At 46.8% G+C, this 19132-nt stretch overlaps 1 protein-coding gene and 1 pseudogene across 2 annotated transcripts; both read right to left on the bottom strand.

The window, feature by feature from the left end:
• Positions 1–2450: 2450 nt before the first annotated feature.
• Positions 2451–6537, bottom strand: LOC102024865 (annotated as a pseudogene).
• A 172-nt stretch (positions 6538–6709) lies between these two features.
• On the bottom strand, positions 6710–14009 carry Znf416 (zinc finger protein 416). 2 transcript variants are annotated; one of them, XM_013509858.1, is made up of 4 exons: positions 13825–14009; positions 13490–13528; positions 11007–11133; positions 6710–8884 (listed from the first exon to the last, which is right to left on the bottom strand). In XM_013509858.1, the coding sequence occupies exons 1-4, from the start codon at positions 13855–13857 to the stop codon at positions 7302–7304; spliced, it is 1782 nt and encodes a 593-aa protein (XP_013365312.1). In that variant the 5' UTR covers positions 13858–14009; the 3' UTR covers positions 6710–7301. The 2 variants fall into 2 exon arrangements, with proteins under 2 accessions (XP_013365312.1, XP_013365313.1); XM_013509859.1 differs by lacking the exons at positions 11007–11133; positions 13490–13528.
• Positions 14010–19132: the final 5123 nt, after the last annotated feature.

The raw sequence follows: 19132 nt of genomic DNA, 5'->3' as shown, positions 1-19132 counted from the left end.
CCCAGACATAGGGGCTGGGGATTTAGCTCAGCGGCAAAAGCGCCTGACTGGCAAGCGCAAGGTCGTGAGTTTGGTTCCCGGTACTGGAGAAAAACCAAAAAAAAAAAAAAAAACAAAACAAAAAAAAAAGACCCAGACATAGCCTCACCTTCCCTTTTCTAGGCTAACACCGTTGCCACCATGATGAATATAACTCTTCCCAGTTCTCACACATAATAGATCCTGTTCCCAACAATGACTACAAGCTTTTGGATGTGTCCATCTTAAACTACTTCAGAAATGCCAGATCTGTGAGGCCAGCCATCACCTGACATGTCCACAAAAACACAGTGAAATTTCTTATGTGGAAGGTAACTAAAGGCAAAGTTTGTCTCACCAGTGAAAATTAACTTTACTACCAAATTTAAATTCCAGTTGATTAAGCTTCCATTCCTCTCAATACTAAACCTAAAAGGCTTAGAGTAACGCTTTACTGTTATGTTTCTGTCTCTTACCCTCAAAATTTTAAGTATCCAAGCAGCCGCAACTAAAAATGAATACAGAATCCTACCATTCTTCCACTTCCACAACTACCATACTGCTCCAGCCCTATCACTACTCACCTGGACTATTCTAGTAGCTTCCTTTCTAGTGTTCCCATTGTCCCCTCACACCAGCAGGGCTCTCCATGCTACAGTAACATAGAGGCTGATGAGACTAGGAAGAGATCAACCTGCTTTTCTAAACTTCCCAGTGTTTCCATCACCTTTAGAATAGAGAGTTTCTGAGAATTACTGCAAGTCTGAACCCTGCCATGCTTTCAGTTCCCCCACGATAGAAAGGAGACTTGGTGTCCCATGAACCAGCTCTGCCTCACCACCAAGCATTCACTTATGTCTGACACAACAATTCTTGTACAATTAATCCCACTGTCTGCCACCAAAGAGGAACTACTGCAAACAACCACCAAGTTAGAACCAGAACCCTAGGCTTGGTTTTGTTAAGCATCTTTGGTGCAAAGAGTAGGTAAGTGCCAAGGGATGATATTCACAAAATCCCCATGGTGTAGGCAGGACCAGTGAGGGCCTGAGACATTATCCACTCACCTGTGCGAGGTCCATGTGCGCTTCTGGAGTTATGGAAACCTGTGCAAAGAGAGAGGTCATGACAGGTGATCACTGCAGAGCTCTGAAGCTCAAGGTTCCTTGTTCTGTCACACAGGCCAGCCAAGGTTACCTGGGGATGCTGATATTCTGTCTTAGCCTCACTGTCGAGTCCTCCGGGCTATGGCTACCTGGGGGCCTTAAACAAAGACTCATCCTTTTCGGTGCTGTGATGTTCACCTTCCTAAGAGGTTTTGCTTACCAAGCAAGCATGAGCAAGAGCATGAAATCAAAAAGGAAGATATCACTCACATGAAACTGTAGTGAAGCCTTACTTGGAAGACCAAGAGCCCACAGTTCTTCAGCCTCACACCCAGAGTACCATTTTCTTGGCCAGGTCCAAATTTCTACCAGGTGAAAATCATTATCCTTCTTGAAGGAGTCCAATGTCTGGCAAACCAGAGGCAGGAAGCTTGCCTCTGTAGAACTTGTTATTCTGACACCTTACAGTTCAAACGTAGGGAATTCTGAGTCTATGTCCTCTGTGAACAATAAGGGGGATGTGGCAGCAACCTCAGAATATAACCTACTGGAGGCTGACAGAAAAGCCTCTAGCAGGAGATGCCACTTCTAAGTCAAGTTGTCTGTGACCACCTTATGATTGTCTCCTCCATGTCCTCCTGTAGTTTCACTAAACATCCTAAAGGAGCCTCCGGTTGAGCCAAGGTGTATAACTGGTCCCATGTTCTAACATGCATCATTACATTATAGCACCTGCAGTACAATGAGATTGTTCTGTCCGGGGCTGGGGATTTAGCTCAGCGGCAAAAGCGCCTGCCTGGCAAGCGCAAGGTCGTGAGTTCGGTTCCCGGTACCGGAGAAAAACCAAAAAAAAAAAAAAAAAAAAGAGATTGTTCTGTCCAAGCCAGAGTATGCCTACATTGTCATGCTTACTACATACAAGCCATGTGACTATTTGCATTTTATTGAAATAAACAAGACACAGCCAGTCACTATTATCTGTGTGAACACTTATTTTTTGCTGTTGAGCTGATATATATTTGGGAGGTTACCCCTCCCACCTCACCTATACACCACCAGGGTGAACAGGAAGAAGTGAAGGAAGGGCAGGGCCCAAAGCAAAGTTTCATAATCTTGAATGGAAGGGAGAGGAGGAGGGAGGGGAGAAAATACAAATCTTATAATACATACAAGATAGGAATGGGATGGGAATGGGAGATGTGAAGCTGAGGCATGGGGTGGACCGCTGGGGTGGGGGGCTGCACAACCCCCCAACATTCCTTTCTCTGATGTTTCCATACTTTCTAGGCTGAGAAGCCCTTTCAAGATGGAACTGGGAGAAGAGGGTCAGGGCCTCAGTTGGCCCCCCCAGCTATAGCTGTTGTAGGCAGATTTGTTGGTCTGGGGCTTCCGCAGGGTGAAGCTGGTCTGGCTACATTGCCTGCTGCCCGTCTGGACATCCTGCTGCAGATGATGGTGAAGGATCTGGGAGTTCAGCTGCTGATGGGGGCGGGGGTCAGAATGTGCATAAAGTGGGCAGGTGGATAGGCAGCAGCTGTGGCCAGATTGATGGACCCCCCCACTTCCCAGGGTTGAAGGCAAGTTGAAGGAGGCAGCAGCGGTACCAGAATGAAAACCTTGTTTCTCAAAGGACTGCTGCGTTTTGGAGTACACAGAACCCGAGATATCTGGCATGCCCGTGTTACTGGAGGTGTCTGATACACCACTGTTGTATCCATGAGACCCATATCCACTCAGCTGTTGGAAAGCGGTGGCCGATGCATTCACACTGACATTCACACCACGCTGCTTGGAAGAGGTAGGAACCACAGGGAACACAGCAGGCCCATACTGGAAGGTGCTGGGGAGCCCCAGAACCCCTGTGTAGTATGGCAGGTTGCTACAACTGTACCCAGGAGGCAGCGCCGGGTTCAGGAATATCTGCTGCGTGGTGTGGTGAGTCTGCATCTGATTCTGCTGGGGTTGGGCCAAGGTTGTGGCCGTGTAATGGCAAAAATCCCCTGGCATAAATTGGGCTGTATTCCCCAAGAGACCGACTCTATTGAGAACACAAAAGTTTATTAATTTGAGGCTAGCCACCCTTCACCCCTGATTTGCAAATCAGGAAAGTGAGGGGGGGGGCCTCCCTTTGTTCCACCTTATATACATTTTTGGTTTCCATCGTAACAGATTGGGATGTAACATTTGCTGACCCTGGTGCCCATATGGTCTTTCTCTCATCCTGTGAGACCCCGGGTCAGTTGCAGGTCGTATGTCTAACCATGATAGATGTTTCTCCCATTATGTTCTGTTTGTCTCCTTTTTTTACAACCTATGTATTCCTTTAGGGTTACAATGTTTAGCTAGGGCCAGGAAATGGAACTACCCAGGCAGGGTCACAGAGGATTACCTAGGCCTGGGGGCCCCTTATCTTTGGAAGACATTCCCAGGCAGAGTTTGACTAGGGGATTAGCTCTTACACTGTCCCGGGAGGCTTCCCAAGGCACTGTTTAGGCTTTTACTAAAACTATTTTATCTAAAATAATATGTTATGATTCATTGTCCCCTACAGCCGGAGCTGGGGAGGAGGCACCCCCATGGCCAAACTTTGTGAAGTCACCAGAATAAGGGTTGCTGGCCAGACTACCACCTCTCCCAGTCAGCAGAGTGGTGGGCATGGGAAATGGGATGCTGTAGTAATCCAATGGAAACCTTGTCTGAAGCATCTGTAAGTCATGATAACCATACACTTGTGGCGGGTAGGCATGTAACAGCCCCGGAGCCACAATATATGGATTAGGTAACCACGGCAGGACCCCAGAAGGGAGGTTGGGAGGAGCTTTTCCTGAAGTTGTATCAACTGAGCTTCAAGTTGAGGCTGTGACGGTAGAGTTGCTGCCTAGGCTAAGGCCCAGACTACTGCCACTACTGAGACTGGAAGAGAAGCTGACAACTGGGGGAAGTGCAGAGACTGTGCTGGACATGGTAGAGATAGTGCTAGAGGAAGAATGGAGATTTGCTTCATTCTCCACACTTGTGTGCAAGAGTAGATGTTGATGTGCATCCAGATGTCAATGATGAAAGCGTATTCTGCTGCATAGATAACATTCTGCTGTGTTACACAGTAGTGGTATCTGGAATCTCCTCACTGTGGCTCAAGCCACCCAAGAAGGACCAGTGTTGATTGCTGATTGTCAGTAGGGAATCTGCAGATACCATTTCATTGAGAGTGGGGATACTAGAGGTGGAAGGTGAGTCAGATTTCACTGCAGAGCATGTAGCACCTTCAACAGATTGCATGGTCTGTAACTGCGTGGCCTGCACAGAACTGAAGCCATTCTTTGCCTGAGTCAGGTCCTTTTGAGGTGATGAAGAGATGGAGCTGGGGTACCGCCAAGTCTGTGTGGATCTCTGTTCATATAGAGGGCCCTGAGCATTGCTGTGGGAGATACAGGTTGTTAACTGAATTGGGCTGCTCTGATAACCAGAATCCTGACTCTGGTTAGATGAAATTGTAGATGAAGATTCACTGGCCATGCTGGTATACAGGCTACTTGGAGCCTGGCTTGAAGAGGTGCTTGTGGTGGGGGTGGACTCATAATCAGAAAGGACAGGCTCTGACCCAAACTGAAATGCCCCAAACTGCAGATTTAGCCCTGAGATATCTGCTGAGCCAGGCATCTCCACAGCCTGAGCAGGAATCTTGGAAGTCAAAGAGGTTTTTTTCTTCTGCTGTTTCAGTTTCATCTGAGGCAGCTGAGGGCTGGAGGATTGGTTATCTGAAGACTCCAAAGACATCTGTGGAGCTGAGGTGGATTTGCTTGGCAGAGGTGAAGAAGCGGGTGGAGGTGCAGCTGTAGAGGTCATGTCCCAAGAGGAAGTGGTGGTGCTTCCAGACTGAGAATGCTGAGCTGCCAATTGAGCCAGTGCCTGAGCAGTCTTGAACTGCTCCAAGAATTGTGAGCCTGTGGTACTGCTGCCTTTAGCCTCAATTACAAGACCAAATCCCCTCCCCAACATGCTCACCATACTATGATGGGAAAACGTATTCCCTGAAGCAGGCTGTGATATAGCATTCTACTTTGAGTTACTGAATACCAGAGGCTGAGCCAGGGAAGGAGCCTGAGATGGATCCAGATTAGATGAATCATTCTCCATTGAAGATGGTGTCTTTCCCAGCAGAACAGCAAGGTCACTTCTCTGACCAGCAGTGATTATCCCATTCTCTACAGGCAGAGGCACTGAAGACACATTAGAGGCAATGAAGATCTTGATTTCAGAAAAATCTTCATTCCAATCTTCACTTCCCCACTCCTCTGTTACAGCCCTCTACGCACTCATCCCATCATCTGGTTCAAAGGGGCCAGTATTGTTCCATGTATTGCTGCTACTATTGCCATAGTTATCAACAGTATTGGCTGGCTCAGTATAATCAACTGGATTAAAAGTTCTCATTCCTTGAGCTGAAAACCTTCCCTCTCACCTACCAGAGCCTCCTCTGCCTTGGCCATGACCTCTTCTGCCTCTTTCTGTACCTCTTCCAGAAGGTCCTCCACTCTTGGTGTCATCCAATCCATTCCCCTGACCTTGAAACTCTCATCCATGGCTGGCACCCCTCCCACATCTAGGTGGTCCACCACATCGTCGACTATAGTCTCTGTCCTGGTCTCAATTTTCTTTGCCTTCCTCATTGGATTCCGCCTGGCCACCAGCCTTCTGTCCTGAGACTCCTTTCTTCTTCCTGACCATCTCCAAGAATGCGTACCTGGGTTTCCTTCCAGAACACTGATTGCCTTGTTGACATCTCCACTGCAGTCATGCAAAGCAGTCACATTCATACTGGTTCTTGCCTGTGATATCAATCGTTTCACTTTCTCCTCAAAGTCAGCATCATTATGACCTGAAATCATCTGTGCAAGTTGAATTTGTTCCACAGTGGCCTGTGATTGCTGCTTGTGCTGTGTCTGATTTTGGTTTTGAGGTTGTTCATGGGAGCACTTTTATAAAGACCCACAGTCCACATCTTTTGCTGCAGGGTCCACTTCCTACTTGATTAATCACACCTAGTATTCTGTACCAATCATAGCTCATGCCTGGCTCTCAAAGGCTTGAGTAAAATCCACTAGGGAACTACTATAAACACAAAGCCGTGACTTTGTTGTAGAACCTGGGGAAAGCTTCCTCTCAACAGGACAGGAAATTATGTGAGAGAACTGTGAGAACTGAGCAAATTACTATTCTTAGAAGCACTACCATAACTGACTCCTCCATCACAGTGACACCCCAACCCCACTCCAATGTTGGCACTGAACATATAGCTTTCTACATGCTACGTATGCACTCTGCCACTGAGCTACACTCTGGCCCTTATAGTGACCTCAGGTTTCACTAAAAACACACATGAAGCTCACAAATTAGGGCCATAAAGTGCCACATGGTTTCTTTAGTCTCAGCACAGCCAAGTAGGCCAAGGAATAACAAATAATTAGTTTTTGCTCTACGTTCCTACTGAGATATACAAAGTGGGGGCACCATAAAAGCTTTGGATCCTTTAATACAGCTCGACTCCCATCAAAAACTGTGAATATAACTCCAAAGACTGCAGCTAGATTCAACAATAAAGCATTTATTAGTCCATGAACCAGGGCAGTATGAGGCTGAGTTACCAGCTGGTGAATGGAAGGCTGCAAAAATCAATCGTGTCACATGAGACTAAGAATTTTCATGGTCAGCCATTCCTTGAAGCCTCCAGCAGACTGCAGATCAGATCTTCAAATAACAAATGGGTCAGATGCACACTGTAACCAGTCAGAAAAGGGAATGAACTCCCCCTAAAGGCCCAGGCTCTTTAAGACTTCCTCCAGGAAATAAGCCAATATTTGATTTCCTTTAGCCATGCTGAAGCAACTGAAGACAACACTGCAAGGTGGTAGAGGAAAATGGCTCCTAAAAAAAAAGGTGGCAGAGACAGAACACTGGCAAGGGACTTGGACTGTTTAGAATGGGCACAGAAGCTCCTCTAAGCCTCATCTATACTTAGAACTCACAGGGAATCTTATCCTGCTAGATACCTGGAAGTATGAGGTTCAACTTCGGGGAAGTGGTTCCCACAGAGGCTAAAACTGAAAAAAAGAAACAGCACATTCCCTATAAATCTAAGGACTTTCTAAAGTAGGGACTTTCAGGAGTTAAACGATGCTAAACCTTCACCCTAAGGTCTCCATAGCCTTCTCCATATTTGTTGCCTTCACAAGTCCTCTCCATGGTGTGAGATTTTCGGTGGAGAATGAGACCAGAGTGTTGCGTAAAAGATTTCCCACACTTGCCACACTCATAAGGCCTTTCTCCAGTGTGAACTACCTGGTGTTGAATGAGACCAGACTTTTGGATAAAGGACTTCCCACATTGGCCACATTCGTAAGGCCTTAATCCACTGTGAATTTTCTGGTGTTCAACGAGGGTATAGCTTTGTCTAAAGAATTTCCCACACTCGCTGCACTCAAAAGGCCTTTCTCCAGTGTGTGTTCGCTGATGCCGAACAAGTTTGGATTTGAACATAAAAGCCTTCCCACATTCTCTACACTCATAAGGTCTTTCTGCAGTGTGAACTTTATGGTGTTTATTGAGGGTTGCCCTTTGGCTAAAGGATTTTCCACAGTGGTCACATTCAAAAGGCCTAGCTCCACTATGAATTAACTGGTGTTGAATGAGGCCATACTTTAGGCCAAAGGATTTGCCACATTGGCTACATTCGTAAGGCCTTGCTCCAGTGTGAATTATCCGGTGTTCAAGCAAGCTGTGACTCTGTGTAAAGAATTTCCCACATTCACCACACTCATAAGGCTTTTCACCTGTGTGAGTTCTCTGGTGCCGAACAAGAGTGGATTTGGACCCAAAGGCTTTCCCACATTCTTCACACTCATAAGGCCTTTCTCCAGTGTGAATTCTGCAGTGTTCAATGAGGTTAGAACTTTGGCTAAAGGATTTCCCACATTCACCACATTCATAAGGCCTTTCTCCAGTGTGAACTCTGTAATGTTTAATGAGGGTAGCTCTTTGGCTAAATGATTTCCTACACTGATCACATTCATAAGGTCTTTCTCCAGTGTGGATTCTGCGGTGGTCATTCAAATGGGAGGTCTGGCTAAAAGTTTTCCCACAGACACTGCACTTGTAAGGCCTTTCTCTGTTGTGCATTTTCTGAAGCTGAGTAAGTGAGTACTTGCAGTGGTAGGCTTTCCCACATTTGGTAGGTTCATAAAGCCTTTTTCCAGTATAGATTCTTGGGTGGTGAACAGAAGTATGTTTGTGGCTAGAAGCTTTTCTTAATTCACCCCACTTGTAATGGGTTATTCCAATAGGAAAAGTCTCCCCAAACTCAGTGACTGTGTTTGACTTCTCACAGCTGGGAATGGCCAGAGGCTGGATAATATCCAATGTGGAAGAGAAGTCTTTTCCCACCATCCCCCAGGTGAAAGTCTTTCCTGACACATGCACTCTGCAGCTCTTCCTAAATGAAACATTATCCAACTCTCTTTTCAAGGCTTCTTCCGAACTCTGGATATTGCGGTCCTGCTGAAAGTTTGTGTGTGTCCCCATCAAGTATGGTTTCTGTGCAGGTTGATCTGTCAGTTGCAAAATGTCTTTCTGGGGGACACATACTTCAGAGGGGTGAGTCTCCTGGGTGGATGCACTTCTCTTTGGAGTTTTGACGTGTGATGTTCCTTCCAGAGAAACCTGCTCAGAAGGTATCTCTTCATTCTCCATTCCATGCCAATAAACTGAAAGTAGAAAAGTGCTGATGAAATACATGTTGACTATGGTGAGACCGTATTAATTATTATTAAAAATACTCTCTGTGACTTTTTTTTGGTGGTGGTGGGGTTTAAAGTAGGGCCCTATGGATGCTAGACAAGGGCTCTACCAATGAGCTACAACCCCAGCCTGACTTTCTGGTATCTTAAAGAAAAATTTGTTAAAACCATACCTGGTGATATGTATCTGTAGTCCTACTCACTCAAAAAGCTGAAGCAGAAGGATCACTTGAACCCAGGAGTTCAGGGATAGCTGGGCAATATAGCAAGACTAATAATAAAACAAAACAAAAAAACCCCACTTTGCTGGCTGAGGAAGAGACTAGCTCTCACAGCAAGGCAATTTAGCACCATTCAAATCTAAATTAACCAATTAAGAACCCATACTCTATAGCAGATTTTCTATACAGCCTGAATGTAATATTCCTCTGTCCTAATCATCCTGAGGTCTGTTGGCAACTAAGGCTAGACACTTTGCCCAAAGCCTTCTGAAATTATTCAGACTACCTAATCCTAAAATTTTTTTGGAATCTAACTTAGGACCTCGTGCTTGCCAGGCAAGCACTGCATCACCGAGCTAAATCTCTGGGCTCCCAGTCCTAAACTGTATGCCATGACTTGGCTTTCATGCAGAAACTCCAATAAAGGTTATAACTTAGTGTTTCCATCCTGTCCTTTCTGTTCCTGACCACCAGACACTTCCTCAAGTGGCTCCATTTGGTGTAGTGTTCATGTTTTACTACCACTGCAAGTAATAAGTTCTAAGAATAATGTTAACCTTTCTGTGCTATCATTCAGTTACTGCCATAAGTTAAACTACAGGTATAAGTTGAAATAGGAAAGGGGAAGCCAGTCTACACTGGACTGTTCTGAGGATGTGGGAGCTAGAAGCAGGGCGAGGAAGGAGCTGCCCAGCAGAATGGGCCACCTACAAACCATGAAACAGAGAGGCCTCACCAGACAAAGGACACAACACAAGGGTGTACCACACAAAGGACAAGGAGGACCTCCAATATATTCCTCTGCCAACAGCCTTCAGCAGGACCTGTGGTCTGGTGAAACACACATGCTGTACTGAGCAGTGTCTAGAAGCAAGAAAACTTGACTGGAATTGAGTGGGAGACTCCACCACGTTTAAGAAATATTTAACAACATACATGCACCTCATGACACGTGTGTGGGTCAGTGTTGAGAAATACTGTAGAGGGGGCAGTGCAAAGAGGTGACCCATGCAGGACAGAAAGGTAAATGCTGGAAGCTACAGATGAAACGAGTCAGTAACACATCAAATAAGATTTTAAAAAGGTAGAAATGAGGTGATCAAAGCAATTAGCTGGAAAATCCTAGAGGATGCAGGATTAGGAAATAGCCTAAAATGGGTACACACCTATAATCGCAGCACTTGGAAGATGGAGACAGGACAATCATGAGTTTAAGGCCAGCCTGGACTATATATCAAGACTGTCTCAAAAAAAAAAAAAAAAAAAAAAATACTAGGTGCTATGCCATCCCCATTTGCCACTCATGAAGGCCAGATGTCCTTTGAGACCATACTGCTTGTTCAGGGATCTCCTCACATCCCTACTTGTGGATGAAACAAGTGCTAAGGAAAGAGAAGACAGGTAAGCTTCTACTATTGGCCTAGTACCACACAGCACACCATTGATCATAAGAAAGAAAGTTATTACAAAGATCCCTGAAGGAGATTCTGGCAAAACAACTCCATGGTCTATTTAAATATCGATCAGGAAAGTGGCCCCAATTCCTGACACAAGGCAAAGTCACCTAGGAGGAAGTGCAGAACTTGAGACATAAAGTTCCATAAATGAGGACTGTGGTCAAAGGTAAGTAAGCTGAAACCAAATAGGCAGATTCAAGAGCTCCGGGTCCTCTTCTGTACTCTTTGGGGCAGCATATTTTAGGCTTCTCAGGCATGGGACACAGCTCATCCCCCATACCATGGCACATATGCCAAAACTGGGAAGTCTGTGGGGCCTATGGCCGGCTCTAAAGAGGACAGAGCTGCCTCTAGAGGAAAAGTGGATAGATAGACCAGTTCAAGAATGTAGAGTGGATGTGAGAGCCTTACCCAGTGAGGTTACAAGTGCAAAGTTCTCCAGCATCACACCGAGGTACAGGAGCCTTTGAGTCTCATCAAGAAGCCCCCACTCTTCCTGGGAGAAGGAAATGGCCACGTCCTCAAAGGTCACACAGTCCTGCCATGGTGAGGACAGATCTTTCTGTGATCAGGATCTTTCTCTCCCAGGACCCCAAGTTCATCCCCCCATATGCTCCCACTGCTCATCCACTTTCCTAACCCCCACCTCTGGGAAAGTATGGGTGGCAGTGATACCCATCCTCTCCTCATGCTCCCCCTGATTTCTGTGTCCTACCACAGCACCAACAGGCAGGTAGGCCAGGAGGTACTATCTAATCTCTGGGCCTGGCATGCAGTAATGGATCCCTACTCGTCAGGAAATTTTTTTGATGGTCTCAAGATTGTGCTGCTCAGACACAATCAAATGTAGGCTCACCTATCATTCTGATGCCCTCCACAGTCCTTTAGCTCATACTTCCCTCCCTGTGGATTCTACCCTTTGTACCATACTTCTCACACAGCCTCACTCCCGCGGCCACCTCCACCCTCTTGCCTTACACCACAGCCATCTATGGCTCTCCCCAAACTGACACAGGGTCCAGTACCACCCAGACCTTGGATGGGCCCAACTGCCAGATGCGGCCCCTATCCTGCTCTAAAGCCCTCTGAATTTGTCTGTTTTCATTAGTATAAAAAAGTCTGAGTATTATCTGAGTTTTCATTAGTATAAAAAAGCTACTTTATAAAGAAAAGAGATTTATTTTGGCTAATAGTTTTGGAGATACAAGATCTATAGGCCTCATTTAGAATGGCCTTCTTGATGGCAGTCTTGGGGCAATCTAGAGCATCATATGCCAAGAGATGGGAAGAGCATGTGTGCACAGACTCTCTTCTTGTAAAGCCATCAGGACTTAATCATGAATCTCTGCGATGATTTACCCGAGCCCTAATCACCTCCCAAAAGACTCATCTCTAAACACCAGTCATAAAGCTTCTACCCTCTTAATCCCTTACACTGGGAATTACATTTCAACACATGAAGCCTTAGAGGATATTCAAGCCATATCCAAACCACAGAAGCTTCTCTACCTGACTCATTCTGCCACCCGAAACCACTTGTAGATCTGACACCCATAGCCCTCTTCCACATGTGCCACACTTGACATCCAATCTCTGGTAAATTTCTTCCTCTCCTGTTCACCTTCACTCAATGCCTGGCCACAGAAGCCCTCTGTGTCAGGCCCAGTGACTCTTCCAGATGAACATGTGCGCCCTTAAATTTATGCACATGACTAAAACTCCCCAGACACACCAATGGTTACTACAAAATCCCAGTGGATCTGAAGTGTGCAAAATAAGTACTAATCCTAGCCTCCCAGTGCCTCAATTACTCCTAAGCTTTCATACTAGTCTCAAGTTCCTTCAGCCCTTAAGAGCTTTGGCAATCTGCCAGGTCCTCCTCTCTCTTACACTTTCCTCATGGCCACTTCTCTCCCACATCTATCTTTGTGATTCCCATAACAACCATGAGACCCAGTATTGACCGCACTCTTCCTGGTCTACTGGCTGCATTACCAGCATGACCAGGTTTCCCTTTTCGAATTGTGATCTAAGCTACACTAGGAAAGCACTGACCACCACCTTGTGGATGTACCTATCCTGAATTCCTCCCCATAGTGCAAGTCCTTTGTGGTCAACTAGCCATTTGGTGTCTAAACTACCTGTTGTTTGAAACATCTCAGACTCCAAAGAAAACAAAATTTCACCTCCCCAGTGATAAGTGATCCTAATACAAAATTCATGATACTTAGCAGAGCTTCAATACCTCTGGACATGGAACCCAAACACCTTGCTTTCACAAACCCTGACTCTCTCTTTCACTCCCAAAAATCTGTAAATCTGGCCTTCCCCACCTAAACAACTGATTTAAAATCCAACGATGACCATCTCTATGTCAAACAGTCACCCAGCCACCATCAACAGTCACCTAGACTATTGCAGCAAACTTCTCTCTTCCTAGCTCACCCTGAAACTCAGTCTGTTCTACATGTTGTAGCCACAGGGTGCGTGAGAAGACCTAGATCAGATCACCTACTACCTAGGACCCAAAGGTCCCAGTGCCCAATGCATTCCCAAAGAGGCACACACATCTGAGAGAGTCATTACAGGTCTGACTTCTGCACTCCATTTCAATTTCTACGAGAAACTAAGGAGACCTGGGTTTCCCTAAAAATTTGCTTAAGCATCTGCATATCTGAAATTTAAGCCTGGGCTTCCCACGGCTTTCTGCAACTGGTTTCCAGCAATAGGAACCGCTTCACAGAGCTGCCGGCCTGGTTGTGTGGTCCTCGGCTTGGCGTCTGCTCAGTCCCTGGAGTCAAGGGCTGGAAGAGCGCCAAGAGCGCCTGAATATAAAGGTCTCAGTAACAAAGTGAGGTGAGCACCAGGGAGGCCCGGTCACAACCTCCACTAACCTGTGCGAACTCCATCAGCACTTGTGCGGTTGCAGGAACCTGCGGGGAGAGGAGGGAGGTGAGAGACCAGTGACCACCGCGGGCCTCCACGGGTTAGGGCCTCCTCGTCCCCTGCCTAGCCCCGGAGCCCAGCGAACCCGCGAACAAGGACTCGGCCTCCCGGCCTCCGCGTCAGCCGCTGCCGGGCCAATCTAGTACAGAGCAGTTTCCTCAAAACCTCCCTTGGGGGCGAACGCCCAGCTGGGCGACACCTCAAGTGCTCCCACAGCCCCGCTCCAGTCCCGAGGAGACTGCACCCGAGCCCTGCTCCGGGGTCCCGGGGTCCCGACGCTCACCCGAACCGAGTCGCCTACAGCGTCCACCGCCATCGGTCTCCGCGGGGGGCGTTGTCCCGGAAACGGCTGTCAAAGCCCCTCAAGCCAGCCGGCGAGCAGCAGGCACGACCCCGGGCCTGAGCCCGCCCCCAGCGCTCTCCAGACCCCCAGGCTAAAATGACTCCGGAAGCGACGCCGGAAGTCCCGCCCCCGTCCGTGCGGCGGACTCAGGACCAGATGTTGGGTACTCATTGGCTCAGCACGTTGTCCCGTGATGCGCGGCATTCTGGGTAGCGTAGTTCTCACAGTCTATCCGTAACCCAGGTCAAACGGCCACGGCAGGGGACGCAGGAAAAAACGACTCTGGGCTGCTTCCCAAGGGCAGGAGAGTGGACTTGCTTCTTTCTATGAATTTCTTTTTTAATTAAATGTGTTTTTCTATGCAGTTTATTGTTGGATCTTGCTTCTTGATCCATTCTGCCAGTCTGGTCTTTTTCACTGGTGAGTTGAGACCATTTACATTGATGGTTATAATTGATATGTATTGACTTGTTCTTGTTACGGTATTTAACTGTTTTTGTTTCCATTTTTTCCTCTCTGTTTAATTACCTGCCTTGCCTGGTGGACTCATTCTGTTGAATTTCAGCAGACTGTTACAATCTCTTTCTACAATTTCCTTGAGAACATTTTGTAGTGCTAGTTCAGTGGTCATGAATTCCCTCAGATGTTCTTTGTGAAGGAAGTACCTTATTTCTCCATCAACTTTGAAATATAGTGTCACAACCAATAGGATACTTTTCTGATGGCAAGAGAAATCATTACAGACATACTTGGCAATGGTGGGAAGATCCATTGCAGACAAACCTGATGCCAGCAAGAAGAGATGTTGCAGAATACCAGGCTGCTACCCCTCCATTCCTGGATGCCCAGGTACACCAACACTATCCTCAGACTCCAGGAAGTTAAAAAATATCTGCACCACTGCCTGTGGCCATGCTGTCCCCAGATCACTCAAGAAAATGGTTTCTCGGGCCACTCACTGGCAACCACCTCCAACATCAAGAACCACTTCCCTTCTTAAGTCTGTGCTCTCCACCCCATGCTGCTCACTGATTCCTTTCTGGGTCTCAGCCCACTTGCTCCTGAATAAAAAATAGAACAGCCTTGTTGCTATCACACAAAGCCCTGCCCAGGTGTCTCTTTACCCCGCCACCTCTGTTGCATGTGCCTTGGATAGGATGAGACTTTCTGAAGGACTTCTAAGTCCTACCCAAAGCCTTTTTTCCTGACAAGACCACCCTGTGACATTGGTTTCTCAGAAGGCATGCCAGGCAATTCCTGCCAGCCATTTCAGATTGGATAAGTCTTGTTTCTCTCCATGTTTTTAACACTCCCTGTTCCTTCAAGAGTTTTCCCTCTGTCTCCTCAGCCTTCCTCCCCTCTCCGTGCTGTCACCACTGCAGCTGTTCCTTAGCCCTCCTCCTTCCACTCCCCTCACCCTTAAGTCCAGCGCCAGTCATGAAAATTCTTTAGGAAGACAGTATTCCGCTGGTGGTTAACCAGTCATGGTGATGACTGCCTTGGTAGTCCACCCACATTATATTATGGCCCTAAGTCCCACCTGGAGACATCTACTGTGGACCTTGTTGCTCATGTCATTACCTCTGTCTGCTATCAATGGGAAATCATCCTTCCTCTATTTCCTTCACTTCCCCCCAGCCTGCCTTCTAAAAAAAAATCTAAAACATCTCTGCCTCTCCCCTGATCTGAAGCCTAAATGCCTGATTTTTTTTTTGTAATACCATTTGGCCACAATATAAATTTGAAAATGGCTCTCAATGGTCATAAAATGGCACGTTTTTACATTTTGTGTTGCAGAACTTAGATAATCATTGTGGAAAATTGGGCAAATGAGCTAATGTGCCCTGTGTCCAGGCATTCTTTGTGCTCTATAACCTCCCCACCCTGGGCTCCTCCGGTGAACCTCTCAAATCCTTCTTCTTTTGCTCCCTCTGCACACCTTCCCCCTGATGCCAACTCATCACTGACAACAGATCCTACTGATCTTGCTCTCACCAGTGCCCCCAGGCAGCCCCCACCAAGCCTCCTGCTGAGCTGCTGTAGGCATGACCCCCTGGAGAACCTCCTGCCCATTTGACACCACCAGCTAAGTCTAACACTCCTCTCTATCCGAACTTGTTCCCTAACTCTAGCCCTCCTTCATATGCTCTACCTGGCCCCACCTTTCCTCCCACCCAGCCTAGACCCTAGTCCTTGGCCCCTGCCCCTCAGTTCCTGCCCCATGAAGTGGCAGGAGCAGAAGGAGTAGTCCAAGTTCAGGTTCCCTTCTCTCTATCTGACCTCCCCCGTATCAGCCATTATCTGGGTGCTTTCTCATCACACCTCACCCAGTATATTCAAGGGCTCCAATTCCTGGCCCAGTCATATAGCCTCACCTGGACTGATTTAAATGTCATCCTTAACTCCACTGTCTACCCAAATGAATGAGAAAGAGTATGTTCCCTGGCCCAGTCTTATGAGGATGACCGCAGGTGCCTTCATCCCAAAACTTCTGGAGGGCACCTCAACTGTACTCCGAGGATCCACACTACAACTATCAGGCAGGATCCTAGAACATACCCAGTTGAGATCACATAATCTCCTACCTAGGAGAGAGACTTTGCAAGGGAGCCCATGAAGCAGTTAATTTTGATAAATTTTAAAATCACTCAGACCAGAGATGAAACTCCAACCCAGTTTATGGCTCACCTGCCTGCTGCCCTTAGACAATTCACAATACTAGATCCAGAGGGTCCAGAAGAGCAGCTTTTTCTTAAACTGCATGTCAACACCCAGTCAGCCCCTTCTGAGTCATCCTGTAAAGACACCCTCTTATTATTACAACATCCAGATTCAAAGGGACACCAGGTATCTCCCTCTGAGTCTCAAATCTCTTCCCCATCCATCACCTCTCTAGACATCATTTTCTGCAAACAAGTGGACTGTATGCACTTAGTTTCCCAGATTCCACCCCGACCACCAGACAACTCCTTTCTAAGCATAATAGGATACTTCTGCCTCTGGTTTCCCAACTTTGGCCTCCTCACCAAACCCCTCTACAAACTCACAGAGGGAGACTCCACTGAACCATTAGACCGTAAGACTGTCTCATTCATCCTTTCAGTCCTTAAAAGAGACCCTAAAGATAGCTTCCTCCTTGGCCCTTCCAGACCTTACCCAACCCTTCAGCCTCTACACAGTAGAACACAAAGGATATGCGGCTCCTACTGCACATTCTGATGCAAGGTCCCAGCCCACACATGACCGTGTTTCTGTCCAAACAGCCTGACCCCACCATCTGAGGCTGGCAGCTGCCTGGCAGCCCTATTACTCCTAGAAACACTCAAATCCCTAGGCATGTCCCATTTACCCTCTAATCTTCCCATAATCGTAAGGGACTCATGTCTTCATCCCACCACTCACACTTTCCACCCCTTGACTTTTTCAGCTCTCTGTGCTTTTTATGGAAACTCCCGTGGTTACCATCTTCTTAGGCCCCAATTTTAACCCAGCTTCTTATTTTATCAGCCTGCCACTTCTTTCTAAATAACCCAAACCACAGGACTGCATGTCTCTAATACACCTATCAACCTCCCCCTTCCCTCACATATCCACCTTGCCCCTTCCCAGCCCTGACCACACCTGGCTCATAGACACATGTTCATATAAGTCCACCCCCAATTCCCCTGCCAGAGTAGGATATGTAATTGTCTCTCATGATTCTATCATAGAGGCAGAAGCTCTCCCTTCATCCGCCCCTCTCAGTAGGCTGAACTGACCACCCTGACCCATGCACTTACACTAGCTAAGGGTCTACGAGTTAACATCTATACACTCAAGATATGCATCCCAGGTACTACATAATAATGCTGCCATTTGGGCAGAAAGGGGTTTGTCACCTAATGAGGGGCTTCAGTCTTTAGTGCGTCACACATTAAAGCCCTTCTCCAGGCTGCCCTATTGCCAGTTTGAGCGGGTGTGCAGTCATCCCTTGCTATATTGTGGTTCATTTATTGTGGCTTCACTATATCACAGGTTTTTTTTAAAAAATCTAATTTTGTATCTCAGAGTTTTTGCCATATCACAGGATTTTGCAATATATAGGTGTTTATATAATATTTATGATTTTAATTATTTTTGCCCAAAAAATCTAAAACAATATAAAAAATGTTTTCAAACATATTAAAAGAATACTAAATCAAAATAAAATACAGTATATACAGTCATCCTTCACTATATCACAGTTCACTTATTGCAGCTTCACTGTATCACAGGGTTTTTAAAAACATATATCTAATTCTGCATTGTGTTTTTGCTCTATCTTAGGATTCTGCAGTACATAGCTATAGATATAATATTTATGATTTTAATGATTTTTGCCTAAAAATTTAAAGCAATATACAAATATTTAAAATGTTAATTCAAACATATTAAAATAATATTAAATCGAAATAAAATACTGTAGAGTATGTATTTCATCAGGGGATGAATATTGTACGGCACATAATGGAAATGCAGTATGCCACTACAGCCAGCCAGGGCCCAGCAGAGCCACCTGGCCATGCCAGCAGACCTGCACCAGGTGGGCGGGTGCTGCTTATAGGCTAGGAGGGCATGTGGCACACCCCAAGCCCCCATCTGCGCTACAAGCCGGCCCGGGCGGGGCCGGTAGTGCAGGCTGGGCACTGGGCACAGGTCGGCTGAGGCTGTGGCTCAGCTGGGTCCTGCGTGCCCCACTGTCTAGCCTGCTTCTGCCTTCCATGCCCACCTGCCCCGTCCTCCCCTCCTGCCCTTGGAGCTGAGATGCCCAGGCATCCCTAGGCACCGCCCCAGTTGGAAGCCCAGGCTTTGGGAAGAAGGGTCTCCCCAGGAAGGCACGCAGGAGTACGGGAAGGGTTTATAGGAGTGTGGGAAAGGTTTATAAAGCCTTAAAATATATATAAATAATAAAATAAATACAATGCGCTCCTTCATGGATTTTCACCTGTTGTGTGGGTCTCTGGAACGTAACTCCTGCAACAAGCGAGGGACCACTGTACTTCACTGCAGAGGAAACCAGAGGCTTTCAGACCCCAGCACAGCTAGGAATATCTTTGCAGATAAAATTGCTGAAAAGCCAGCCAGACTCCCCTCTGCACCCCGCAAGGGTCAATATTTTGCCCTTTCTGGCATGAGCCTGGCCTATTCCCTTTCTGAACGCTGACACTATCAAGCTCTCCCCTTCAAAGATGGAAGGTTCCTAAGTCAGGGAAAGTTCGTCCTCCCCGCT

This window comes from Chinchilla lanigera, unplaced genomic scaffold, assembly GCF_000276665.1.
Source record: "Chinchilla lanigera isolate Chin_1 unplaced genomic scaffold, ChiLan1.0 scaffold00183, whole genome shotgun sequence".
In the NCBI taxonomy this organism is placed as follows: Eukaryota; Metazoa; Chordata; class Mammalia; order Rodentia; family Chinchillidae; genus Chinchilla; species Chinchilla lanigera.
This window is presented reverse-complemented; position numbering and strand designations above follow the sequence as displayed.

Coding starts and splice junctions, on each gene's coding strand:
- Znf416 (XM_013509858.1), bottom strand. CDS start 13,857: ATGGCGGTGGACGCTGTAGGCGACTCGGTTCGG. Junction 11,134..13,489: donor TGCTGATGGAGTTCGCACAG/GTTAGTGGAGGT, acceptor TCACCATGGCAG/GACTGTGTGACCTTTGAGGA. Junction 8,885..11,006: donor TGCACTTGTAACCTCACTGG/GTAAGGCTCTCA, acceptor TTCTACTTTCAG/TTTATTGGCATGGAATGGAG.